General features: G+C 48.5%; 2 protein-coding genes across 3 annotated transcripts in view; both read right to left on the reverse strand.

The window, feature by feature from the left end:
* RADIL (Rap associating with DIL domain) overlaps window positions 1–13524 on the reverse strand; it is a 36670-nt gene that overhangs the window by 16928 nt on the left and 6218 nt on the right. The window lies entirely within an intron of this gene.
* Window positions 11352–13460, reverse strand: PAPOLB (poly(A) polymerase beta). Its single transcript, XM_013005527.2, has one exon. The coding sequence runs from the start codon at window positions 13458–13460 to the stop codon at window positions 11532–11534; it is 1929 nt and encodes a 642-aa protein (XP_012860981.1). The 3' UTR covers window positions 11352–11531.

A 13524-nucleotide genomic window follows, 5' to 3' on the forward strand; every position in this document is an offset into this window, starting at 1 on the left:
AATTAATTAATTGATTGATTTCAGCCACAAAACAAGACGAAGATGCTAACAAACACCACCAACAAACAGCTCTGGGAAAAGAAAATGCTGACAGCAGAAGTGATAAAAACCAGTCAGAGGGCTGGACGGTGAGCTGAGCAAACGGCCTGGAAATTAGAGCAAACGGACAAAGGAGAGACAGGAGAGAAAGGGACAGAGGCCGGTACCTGTCGGCCAGGCAGGCAGCGCAGACCCCAAACAATGGACACCGGGAGAACCAGCGCAGTTTCTCAATGCACTCACACACGGCTTCTTAATAAAGGGCCCATCAAATGCCTAACACAGCGGCGAAAAACACATCCCACCAAGACATGGCCCGTAGATTTTCAGAACGCAGCCAGCCAAGGGGAAGGACATGGAGATTTTATGCATTAGTAGTAGGAGGAAAAAAGGCAGGTTAAGTAAAAAAAATCACGATGTCTCCCAGCAGTTCAGAGAGGCACTGGAAATTGGAGGAAAATGAACCGGTGGCTCCACAACTCCAGGAAGGGAAGTTATTTTATTCCAGGGCTCTATCGCCAGCTGGGGCCCCAACGGCCCAGTGCTTAATGTGCTCAGCTGCTGACCAAAGGTCGGGGGTTTGAACCGACCAGGCTCAGCTGGGTGGGAGAAAGGTGTAGCAGTCTGTATTAGTCAAGGTACTTTGGAGAAACAAATCCACAGCAACTCACGTATAAGAGAGAGTTTTATGTAAAGAAAATGTGCATCACGAAAACATCCCAACCCAATGCTGCCCAAGCCCACAAGTCCAACATTAACCCATTAACCCAACACCAGTCCACAAAGTCCTCCACCTCACAAAACAGAGGCAATAATGCCGACTGCAGGAGGAAAGCTGAGTCCGTGAATGTGTAAGCATCTCAGCACTGGCAAGGGTCTCCACACGGCTGCTCCAGCACCCAGGGCTGCATCGGGATAGATCCATACGGCTTCTCCTTGGGGATGTCTTGTAGGAAATCCATCTTGCAAGCTGAAGCAGGGAACTGCTAACTGCACCCGATGCAACCATCACAAAACAAGAGACCCGAGATCTAGAAAGGCGAGGCTTCACCACCCATTTATCCCTCTGCCTTTCAACCAGCACCACATGTGATTATCGGCCAGGCTGGCACAATTAACTAACTCACAGTCTGTCTCCATAAAGATTCGCAGCTGAGGGGCAGCTCTACAATGCACAGGGTCACTGTGAGTCAGCGCTGACTCCACGGCAGTGGGTTCAGTTTTTCATTTCAGCCTGAGTGGAGACGAAAGGCCTTTGTGGACATGGGATGTTACAAACAGTTACCTCTGGCACATGTCACAGTCACCAGGGATGTGCCACCGAAAAGAGGGAGCGGCTCTAGAACCAAGGGGGGAAGTGGCAACAAGAAATGGGGGACCCGAACAAAGCAGAGGCCCTGCTGAGCAGCACAGGGGCTCCAAGAAACAGCCAACACACTGGGACAGAGCAACAGGCAGAGGGCTAGGGACAGTGATTCACGGCAGGCACAGCAGAGCAACAAAGAGAAACAACAGCCATTACAAGTTGGGCAGATAGGAAGGGCTCTTAATAGATGCAAAGCCGTGGTCCTGGAAGGCAGAGCCCTGGCCCAAAAGATGGCAGCTCTGTGTTGGGGTGACCATCCTGGGTTTTGCTCTCAGTTCTGAAGTACAAACTGGCAGCCCAAACTCACCCAGTGGTGCCACAAGAGAAAAGGCCTGGCACTCTGTGGGTCGGGGTCACCATCAGTCAGAATCAACATGGCAGCACGGGGTTTTTCTTGTTTATATCGGGAGGTGGGGGGATGGGTAGCTAGCGCTTCTAAAGGCAGGACAACGAAAAGACCTATACTCTCCTCTGTCAGGATGAGCATCATTGAGGAGATGAGTTAGTTTGTGGAAAGATGGAATTAGAACAGAATGGAATTTTCTCATAAACTTTTTGAAGCGCCTATGTACCATGCCAAACATTTTTTTAAAAATCAAGAAGTAGAAGAACAAATTTGCTCCTTAAAATCTGGGCATGCATCTAGCCCTGTTGGTGTAGTGGTTAAGCATTGAGCTATGAGTCGTCCGGTCAGCAGTTCAAAATTCGGGAATGCGATACCCAAGCAAAACGGTCCACTGTTGGCAGTGGCTGACTGAAGCAAGCGAAGTAGGAGGAGGAGGGCTCCAGGCAGGCAGCGCCTATGGCTTGGGGCTTGTGTTTACTGCAGTGGTTCTCAGCCTTCCTCATGCCGCAACCCTTTCAGACAGTCCTCATGTGGCGGTGACCCCCCAACCATAACATGATTTTCGTTGCTTCTTCATCGCTGTCATTTTGCTACTGTGATGAACCGTCATGTAAATATCTGATATACAGGATGTATTTTCATTGTTGCAAATTGAACATAATGGAAGCATAATGATTAATCACAGACACAATATGTAATTACATATTGTGAAATACTTATTTCTAGTGACAAATAGCATGGTGTAGCATGGGTAACAAACAGTCTACACACCGGACACTTGGACATGGGCGGATCTGCATGTGGGTGGACGCACCTGGAGACGGAGAGAGGAGCGGCGTCTTGGTTCCTAAGCCCATCGGAAAGATGAGTCTTGGGCTGGCAGGACTGATGCAGCGCCGCCCATTCGTGGCTTTGTGTGTGTGGCTTTTGCTTTCTCGGGGTCCCTCTCAGCTCGGAGGTGGGGAATTCCTTCATGGTGAGCCTGCTCAGACTGGAGATCTCTCAGACTTTATCGTCTGGAACCTGCCAGAGGAAACCCTCTGCTTCCAGCGGGGCTCGTGAAGGAGCTCTAGCGGTGCAGTGCTGAAAGCACTCCGCAGCTAACCAAAAGGTTGGTGGTTTGTTCCCCACATCCAAGCTGAGAGGGACCCGAGAGAGCAAATGCCACACACAACAAAGCCACAAATGGGCGGCAATGCCTCAGTCCTGCCAGCTCAAGGCACCGGGGGCTGCCAACCACCACCCTGCCCAGAAAGGACCACAGGCCTGGGTGGCGTCCTGGCTGTGGCAGCGTGAGACCCGAGCCCAGACTCTGCCCGTGGGGCTGTCGGGTGATAAAGGGGACTGGTTTAGGGTTGGTGGTGATTTGTTACACTGCAGTAAGAAGTGGGTACAGCTCTCAGCACAGGAAGGTGGGGGCTGTTGTGAGAAACAACTAAACTGTGGCTGTTGTCTTGGCCCGGGGTGGAGAGTGGAGGCAGGGAGAATTCTGAGCACCACGGGAGAAAATGACTAGTGCTTTGAGCAGAGAGAGGGCAGCGAGGAGCAGTACGTTTTTCCAATGCTGCCAGTGAAGGCTCTTACAAAGTGAGAAGCGTGCTGCTGGCCAGAAACAGAAGAAAAGAGGATCCTTGTTAAGGGAGGGCAAACAGAGTACAGAAATTGTGTCCTGTAATAGGACTGAGAAGCATACACAAGACCAGGCTTGCTGGTCAGAAAGCGATTGGTGGAAGCCCTGGGCCTCTGGCCCTTGGATACCCTTCAGCCTTGGAGCTGAACTCACCCCCATGGCTCGACTTTCAGCCAAACAGGGAGCACAGCCCCATAAGGGACACAGTCAGAGAGGGACGCACACCTTAGAGCAGTGGTTCTCCACCTTCCTCGTGCTGAGGCCCTTTCCTGCAGCTCCTCACGTGGTGCGGACCCCCAATCATGACATTATTTTCGTTGCTACTTCATCACTGTCATGTTGCTACTGTTATGAACCGGGTGACCCCTGTGAAAGGGTCGTTTGACCCCCAAAGGGGTCTCAACCCACAGGTTGAGAACTGCTGCCTTAATCAAGCACATCAGATCCAAAGGGTGGCGTGTCCCCAGGGAGAGAGCTCAGAAGGCAGGAAGGGACAGGAAAGGAGGACGGAAGGGGAAATGGGGAGGAGGTGGAAGAGGGCTGTTACGTTGTAGGGGTAGACCAATGTCAGGAAACAAAGCATGTGTGGGCTACTGAATGGAAAGCCAATTTGCTCTGTAAACTTTTACCAGAAAGACAATTGAAATCAAAAGAAACTGTGTCCTGTAGTTACGTGGAAATCAGAACTTGTGAGGGACGAGTTCCCGGAAACATGGTGGAAGTGCTAGCTAGGTGCTCCTTGCACCTGAGGTGGAGGAGGAGGGAAATCAATTGATGGGGTTAAAAAAAAAAAAAAAAGAGCGAGCCGGAATGATTGAAGATTATCAGCCTGCCAGACGACAGACATTGCTGTCAGTCAGAAACAGGCAGACGTGGGGCCCAGAGAAAGGTCATGTGTGTTACCATCCGACCCTTTGTGGGAAGCTTGGGAAGACTGACAGGTCAAGTCCTCAGACACAGTCTCCTTACAGAGATTCCGAAGTCTGTCCTAGGTTTCCTCCATCAATCCAGGGGGAAGTGTACTCACTGTCCTTCAGCCAGCTCCACAAACGCCCCAAACTCCGAAAGACCGGAAATGTGGCTTTGGTCTAATAGGATGAGCTTCTGTGAGGCTGACGGAGATGCACACAGCTCTTGAGGAAATGACATCAGCAGAAACACTGCCTGCTTCCATGGAGAGAGACCAAGGGAAGGCCAGTGGGGAGAGGAGGCTACTGGTGGGAAGCAGGCTGACAAAGCTACCCAACTTCAAGCAAGAGAAAACGGCAGAGTGGAATCCCAAGGCCCCCACCCCAGGAGCGGAGTCAACAGCCTGGAGGGCAGAGCTGAGATTATTCCTAGAACTGGGAACCTGGGTCATGGAGTCTGTCTGTGGATTTCAAAACTGCTTAGAACCAGTAACATCTGTCTGCTTTCCATGGTTTCCCCTTTTTGAAGGGGTGGCTTTCATCATCTCACCGCTTTGTGTTGAGAGCAGAGGTCTGGAAAGGGAGGGGCCTGTGCCCGATTGTAATTGACAGATTATGCACGAACACCTCCTCCATACCCGAGTTAGAGAAGGGGATATGGGATCCAGGAATGGGGCCGAGTCCTTGGGTGAGCCTGGAATGAGGAGAATGTATTTTGCATGTGGCACAGTTGAGGACTGTTGGGAGTCACAGGAAAGACCCCGACCAGCAGAAGTTCAACACAGCCCCAGACCCCTCTCGGGTAAGCCCTTCTGGAGCATGGGTGGAATCAGTGAACATGAGGAGCTATTGCTATGATTATATTTTTCCAATACCGTTTCCCCGAAAGTAAGTCATCCCCCGAAAATAAGACCTACTTACAGTTTTGCCTCTCGCTGAAATATAAGCCATCCCCCAAAATAAGGCCCCCCGAAGCTATCGTAACTCTGGACTCTGGACCGTAGCGGTGGGCGCCGCTGCACAGCTCACTGTTGGCCACAGCACAGCCAGAGCAGGCAGGAAGTGCAAGGTTTCTTTTAATAAAACAATAAACAATAAATGTGTACCATATTCTTCTTCATGGAAAAATAAGACAGCCCCTGAAAATAAGACCTAGCGCATCTTTGGGAGCAAAAATTAACATAAGACACTGTCTTATTTTCAGGGAAACAGAGTAGGGCAAGAGATACTTTTTCAAATGTAGCTAAGTGTGGTAGTTACATAATCTATCAACTTGAGAAGTGGTGGAAGCTAGCCTGTCAATCAGGTCACAGCTTGATGACCTCATTTGGAGGCACCATGTAGATAACAGCTCACTGGAGGCCAGCTACACTCAGGTTCTCTGCTTTGTCTTCCTGCTGACAAGACACATGGAGCTATGCTACAGCCCTGGAGTTGGAAAGCCACATAGCGACCCCTGCCAGTATTGAGATGCTTCAACTGCTACTAGATCCACAAGACTTTCCACCCACTGGCCTGTAATATTCCTGCATTCGGCGCTATTTCGTGTGCTGCATGAATTCCGAAGAGGAATTTACAGATTGGTGTTGGACATATGGCTATTATCGGACTTATGGATTTGATCTAGACTGGGCTGGGATGTTTTCTCAATATACAATTGCTCTTTTATATAAAGCTCATTCTTTTACACATATTAGTGTCCATGAATCTCTCTCTAGTCAACCCAGACTAACACACTAAGTTTACAGACCGTTGATTTGGGGTTAATAAAAAGGATTATCTAAGCCGGCCTAAGCTAAACCCATGAGCCTTTTAAAAGCTGAGAGGATGTCAAATGTGGAAAGCAGAAGATGTCACTACTATGTCTGACTTGAAGACCTCAGGGGTCCTGTGGAAAGGAAGTGAAAGCCACCTACAGCTCAGAATAGCCCCCAGTGGGCAGCCAGGAAGAAAAATCAATTCTCCCAACAATGAGCTTGGTGGTCTGGACAAGTCTGCAGGCTCTGAGATTCTGGCCACCCAGCATACCAACAAGGAGAATCACTTGACCCTATGGTGTGGGCATGCCAACCTTATTTGCTATTGTGTGCTGTCTGGTTCTGATTCACAGTGACCCTGCAAGGGCAGAGTAGAGCTGCCCCATAGGGTTTCCTCAGCTGCCACACGGAAGCAGACTGCCAGGTCTTTCCCCCTCGGAACCAGCTGATGGGCTAGAATCACCGACCTTTGGGTAAGCAGCGGAGCTCCATGCTCCTTCCAACTGTGGCAAATACGAACCTACTCAACTGGTCAGCATTTGCTGTCTTACTGGCACCGAGTCATAACCAAACCTAAGTTTTGTTGGAATTTTAAAATCATGGTAGAAAATATCTGTGGTCTTAATTTGTCTGACTTTGACTAATGAGTATGACTTAATTTGTAAGATTATGACTAATGAGTGAGCATCTTTTCATGTTTCTTGCCCATTCCTAAATGCTCTTCTGTGAAACCTCTGCATCTCTTTCTCACGCATTATTTTTTACTGGGTTGCCCAATTTTAATGGATTTAGAAAATTTTTTCTTCCTTAATATATCCTGGATAGTATTTTTTAAAAAGCTCTTTCCCAAGTTTGTGGACTGCTTTTCACTTTGTGTTATTGTTCGAGAAACAGGATCCCTTCATAATGATCAGTCTCTTCCTTTATAATTTGAGCTATCTTGTGTTTAATTCTTAATTTCCCTATTAAGAAGTAGGGAAATTCTTCAGAATGCTATTTGTTATTGATCTCTAACTCACTGTTCTGTCGTCAAAGTGCCCTGGTGGCAGAGTGGCTAAGCGCGTGCCCGCAAACCAAAAAGGTCAGCAGTTCAAACCTACCAGCTGCTCCTCAGGAGAGGAGTCTTGATTCCTTAGATGTACAGCCTTGGAACCCCTATGGGCAGTTCTAGTCTGTCCTATAGGGTTGCTGAGTGAGCATCCACTAGACGGTAGGGGGTTGGTTTGGTTTAGAGAACACGTTCTGGCATGCAGACATTTGAAATGTGCTGGGACTCATTTTACAACTGATTTTTGCACACACCCAGTGCTTGAGAAAAAGGTTTGCTCTCTAATAGTCGGGCGGAGGGTTCTACTCCTAATGCCACTAGATCAGGCATGGCAAAACCCTGGTTGAGGCAGGGGTGGTAGTGGTGTTTGGATTGTCCGTGGCTGCTTTCAACCTCATTCAGCAAAGCCGATGTTACTAACACCGGGAGTTTGCCAGCCCCGCACCCACACTTGGTTTTCCACGGTGGTCACTTCCCCACCTGTTTGCTCTCTTTGCTAGGTATTAATGAAAGAGGTATCCCAAAACCATCATGACACACAGCATCTCTCTTCCCGCTGGTGCGCTTATTCCTCCGCCGTGAGGCTTAGTCCTTCAGCACAAACAAGCCTGAAGGGTTCTCCCCTCCCTCCCTCACGAATGCAGGAGTTCTTTCGTCCCTTGCAAATAAAACAGCCCACAGCTGGCCTCGGGATGGAATAGCCCACCAGGAAGTGTGGCTCAACCTTTGTGGTGACAGATGTCTAGTGCACTTCGTTCCTACCACTTCAGGACTGCATTTTCTACTTCACCCCAGTCTTTCCCTGCTTCCCCCCAGTCCCTTCTTCCTCCTGGTCATCATTTGGATGAAGATTCAATGCTTCCAGTTTTTACGCTTACTGAAGTCATAACCCTCTTGAGGGTTCCCCTGAACAGCATAACACGCATTCCTGGACCGAAGAAACTCGCAAAGTCACCTGTTCCCAGCCTCCTCCTGAGCCAGGTAAAGACAACTCCATCACCCACCCTCCTGGTTTACTTGTGTCCAGTGTTTTAACTCTGCCCAGGTCTCTGTTTATTCTCATTGTGATTCGCTGGAGAAATGAATCAGCTGTTTTTAAAACACCTGACCCACCCACTGACGTCCATTCCATTCTGATTCGTAGTGGCTCTATGGGACTTTAGGGCTTCCTGGATTTAATTGTTGGCAGGGCAGCCAGCCTTCTCTTTCTCCAGAGGGGCAGCCGTTGGGTTGAAACCTCTGAGTTGGCACTTAGCAGCCCAACACTCACCCCACTGCACCATCAGGGCTCCTTGTTCTCGAAACCACCTCTGAAAACACAGGCGTCCAGATGCTATGAAACCACGCCAAGTCACTGGACACGCCACACAGTAAAGCGTATGGACACTGAACAGACAGGCATATATATCTCTTGATACTCAGGTAATGAAAACTGGAATTTAAAAGTGCCAAATTCTCAGCTTGGTAAACAAGGAACAGCTACATGGAAAGCTTATAAATGAAATTTCCCACAAATGTGGACCAAAATGACGAGGGTAGTTTCGGGCAACTTCAATATAACACCATCCTAGACTCACCAAACCCACCGCCATCGAGTCGATTGTAACTCCGAGTGATACTACACAAGGTTTCAAAGACTAGAAAGCTTGATGGGAGCACACAGCCTTATTCTTCTTCCCACAGAGTGGCTGGTGGCTTTGAACCTCAGACCTTGCAGTTAGCAGCCTACCAGGGTGACTCAAAGTGCACAGCCCTTGTACACGTCACCTGATGTTATGGAGGTGGAAGGGCATTGTCACAGCAGAAAGTGTGGGTGACAGACACCAGGAAGCAGTGGCGGGGAGCAAGCCTCCATGACTGCAGAGCCCACAGGAAAAAGGGCAGATCCCGACCTTGGGAATTTAATCTAGAAAGACAGGGAAGTGACTAGCATCCAAGTAGCTGTTAGTTTACTATGATAAATACAGGTGTGGTAGAAAGCACACTGGGGTGCCAGGGACAGGGGACGTCAGAACCAGCGTGGTTGGAAAGCTCGGGGCAGTCTGCCGTGTCCAGAAGAAAAAGCAAGCAAACACACAGGACGTTTTCATTCATCGACATTCTCCGACCTGCCCTAATGAGGAATGCTCTGCTGCCAATCTATGACACCTTTGTTTTCAATTTTAGAAACAAGAATGCATCCTCTTTTAAAAGGCTAAAACAAAGGAGTGGAAAACGACATGTCAAGTGCTTGCCAGAAATGACTTTTTATATGACTCTACGGCTGAAACTGATTGATAATGGTGTCACGAAGTGAACTGGGTCCCTCCGCTCCCAAATCCAAGGGGCTTCCAAAGATTCATGGAACTATCCAATGGCAAGATCATGTGGCAACTTGGCTGGGCTGTGATTTTCATCATGTGGTTTAGTAGTTACATCAATCATGTAAAGATGTCATCAGCCCCAAGCTGTGATCTGATGTGATCATCCTCGGGAGATTTGGGTGGGCTACAACACTCATCAGGTCACAGCCCCGATCAGATGTCAGGAGAGGTTCCCTGGGATCTTACAAGACATGAATGGAGAGAGAAGTGATTAGAGAGGGAAGGACCGCATTTCCACACCAAGAAAGAAGAGGTGGGAGCCGAGCACATCCTTTGAATCTAGGGTCGCTGTACTAGGAAACTCCTAATCCTAAGGCACACAAGGATTGCCAAGAGATGTCAAACCAACAAATGTCGAAAGGATACAAGAACTCTACCCTAAAGCCCACAGGGAGGCCCTGCACTCGCACATCAAGCCTGCAGAAGGTGACAGAATCATTTATTGAAGCCACCCTCTTGTGTCATTTCTGTCAGAGAAGCACTAAATATCTAGGACAGATGGTAACTCATTTAAAAATAAACATTGCCTTAAAATTCTTAAGAGGGACAACCAAGGCGTGACATGCCATCCAAGATGGTCAATGTGTTTCATGAGCACCAATTTCAGCAACATTTTAGTACAGTGTTAGCCATGAAACAAAATGTCGTCATGTATTCTGGTGAAACATCATCACTGGTCTCAAACCACACAGAGGAACATACGGGCATTCTAGGTTTTTCTTCCTGTAGAGAAATCTACTCGCATTCCTTCTGCATAGAAACGAGAAAACCTACTACCCGTAAGTGGATTGACTCCTAACGACTCTGTAAGGCAACGCGCTGCTGCTCCTTGGGGTTCCTGCAATTCTCTTTATGGAGCAGACAGCCTGTTTCCCCTGTAGAGTGCAGGTGGGCTTTTATGACCCAGCTTGCCTTTGGCAACCCAATGCTTAACCCACTGTGCCAACAGGGCTCGTCAGCAAGATGAGGAAGAGAGAAACGGTTTTTGCATTTTGGGGTTTTTTGGTTTGTTTGCTTGTTGTGTTTCTGTTCGTTTTTGCATTTTAAAGCAAGTGTTTAAGGACAAGGGGTTTCTAGAGCTCTGGCAGCCCAAAGAAAACATTTGCTCTTTGGTCACTAATTGCATGCCACAGGTCCAATTCTATAGCTGAAGCCAGATATACCATTTCTTAATCATGTCCCATCAAAACCAAGCACTACTACTCTTTAAAAAAAAACACACAAAAAAACAACAACTGTTCTTTCAATGTCAAATACCCTAGAAGCTGACACTTCCATTTAGAGGGTTATACATGTTACCCCGTAGGGACTGAACCAAATGTATTTATATTATATACATAGGTGTTCTTTAATTTGTTATTAATAGTTGAGACTTAATACATATATCATATCAGAGGTGTTTTCTTATGTCTTCTCTGAAATGTGATACAGCATTGTACAATGCTTTTCAACATGGCAGTTAATGGTGAAGAAAACTCTCAGAGGGGAAAAAAAAAAAAAACCCATCAAGCTGAAAAATCTACAACTACACCTATTTTCTGGTAAGAAAATAGACATGCAGATTTTCTCAACAAAACACCCAGCCTAAGCCCCGACGTCAAACATGGGTCGAGACATCACTGGAGAAATGTCCTCTCTTTTTCTTTCTGAGGGCAGTAGCAGTCCTTTCAACTAAGTCAATGTGGCCCTCGTTGGCACATTAGCAACAGCACTGCTAGCTTCACATACTGACCGGCCTTCTGGCCAGACTAAGCCGGAAGAGGAAGTCACCAAATGAACCAGAACCCATTTGGAGCCCTAACCTGACAACTCTCACTCTTCTTCCTCAACCTGCGAAGACAGCCAGAGGACAGATACTAGGTATGAGCCTTGAGGTTGCTTATGTCGGTTCAATTTCCCTTTTATTGAATTCTTGATAACAGAGATAGGGTGAGCAGGGTGAGGAGGGGTATCGGGAAGGTCAGTAATGGATGTTTCCTGAGATTTCTAATTGGGCTCCACTTGTCCCTTGGTTGAGTTGTTCTCCGGCCGTGGTTTCCTTATCCTGTTCTTCTTTCCGAGGGGAGCAAGTTCTCTAGACTCCTACAATAGGGCTGGGCATTTTGGTCGCTGCGTTTCCGGAAGGTCTGGAGGCACGGTTTACCAGACACGTTGAGGAAACGACTCTAGCAACAGTAGCCCTTGGCGGTGAAGGGATGGCCGGCTGTGTGGCACTGTGAAGAATGCTCTCACTTAACAATGCCCCCGAGCTTTCACTGGAATTGATTTGGGGCATGGCAGTGCCTGTAACTGGAATGCTGGCCACTGGTGCTGCTGTTAGAATGGGGGCAGGGCTGCTCCTGCCCAGAGAGCTGCCTGTCAGTGGGCTGGTCTTCACAGCACTGGAAGGTGAAGGTGCAGACAAGCCACCACCATTGTCCACAGACAGGTCACGACTGCTGTCGTTCACAGCTGCCAACTGGACGCTTTCTGTGCACAGCCTTTTCTTTTTCTGAAGCACGTGGTTTGGGAAGAGCTGATGGAGTTCTTTCCTCCGGAGGTGCACTGCATCGATTTTCATGTCCATCTCAAACAGCTTGCTGTTGATGGCTTGCCTGTAGATCGTGTCAGTGAAAGACTGAATATCATAGGTGAGGTCGATGCTGAGCGTCTCAGAGTTCTCCGGTTTCTTCAACACTAATCCAATCACCCACATTGTACAGAACTCATCCTTGCTGGGCTTGTCTTTCGGTGCGGGAAACGACTGGGGGTTCACGTGGGCCAGGGTAATAAACTCATTCTTCTCCAAGCTCCCAACTAGAATCCGGATTTTTGATTCCACCAAGCCCACCCATTCTAGATGCTGTTTCTCTGTTGGTGCGCTTGCGAGAAGTACAATATAATGCTTGTACTTTTGAAAGAAGTTTGGGGCTTCGAACAGTTTGGACCACTCTGCCTTACTCAGCAAGATTTCATGCGTGATGGCAAGCCCTTGCTTAAACGCCTCAATCATGACCATCCGGGTGGAAACGGACACATTGTACGTGGAGTTCTGCTGGGGATAGGCTGGTGTGATGATGGGCATCAGATGGTACCTATCACTGGGGTTGACCCGAGGGTCCCACACCGGCAAATTCAGATTCCGCTCCTCGGGCTCTTTCAAGAGCACTGGATTGGGCCACTCCCATTCGGAAAACACCAAGAAAAATTTACGGACAAGAGTTGATGCTACTGCATTTGGATAAAGCTGGCAAGTCCTTGCTACTAGCATCGCCCAGGAAACACCTCCGAGAAAGCCGAGTATATTAGAATAGATATTGTGGCATTTGGCCCACAGTTTGATAGCTCTGAGAGTTAACCGAAAGTTGTCAATGTTCGGTACCAAGTGTAAAATTTCATCGGTTACCCGGCAACCGTTAAGGCTTCGTATGCACCTAATATCTAAATTTTTTAGCAGACTGTCATCTCTCAGGTCCAAATCTTCTGGAATCGTCTGCAGTGCTAATCTTGCAAACAAAATATCTATCTCTATCCCATCAAAACACAGTTTGATAACTGGTACAAATGCCTCTTCAACTGCCCTTAAATCTTTTACTTCTTCGTGCAGTTTCAATTTGTCGTAGAATGAGGTGAAAAAGTCGCCCCGGTCAATGTGCCTCGGTGCAACACACAGCGCGTCAATATCGGCCCCTTTGGTGTGGACGCCTAGTCTGTACGACCCGAAGGTGAAGATCTTCCCTCCCACGCTTCCGATGACAGACTGTGGGAGCTCCTTGCTCTCGCTGATTTCGCGTATCCACTCCTTTACCAGGTTATTTAATTTTTCCAAAATTAAAATCCTGCGCTGCAGTTCCTCTTCCTCTTCAAAGACCCCAAAGGGCTTCAGGGTTTCTGTTAACTTCTGCGTAAGTAGGCAGTCCGTCTCCACGGGGGGGTCTAAATTGATGGGGGAGGAGAGGCCGCCGAGCTTCTGAGGCGGCGGTGTCTGGGGCGGGCCCTGGGTGCTGACTGCAACCGGCATCATCGCTGGCGCTGGCCCCGCCAGGGCGCTGCCGCCCCCACCGCGAGCCCCGCGGCGGCCGCCCGGG

Source organism: Echinops telfairi, unplaced genomic scaffold, assembly GCF_000313985.2.
Source record: "Echinops telfairi isolate 266 unplaced genomic scaffold, ASM31398v2 ScPeMD7_5;HRSCAF=22, whole genome shotgun sequence".
NCBI lineage: Eukaryota > Metazoa > Chordata > Mammalia > Afrosoricida > Tenrecidae > Echinops > Echinops telfairi.

What these genes read in the sequence shown, in the direction of transcription:
- PAPOLB (XM_013005527.2), bottom strand. Translation starts at nt 13,460, where the DNA reads ATGATGCCGGTTGCAGTCAGCACCCAGGGCCCGCCCCAGACACCGCCG.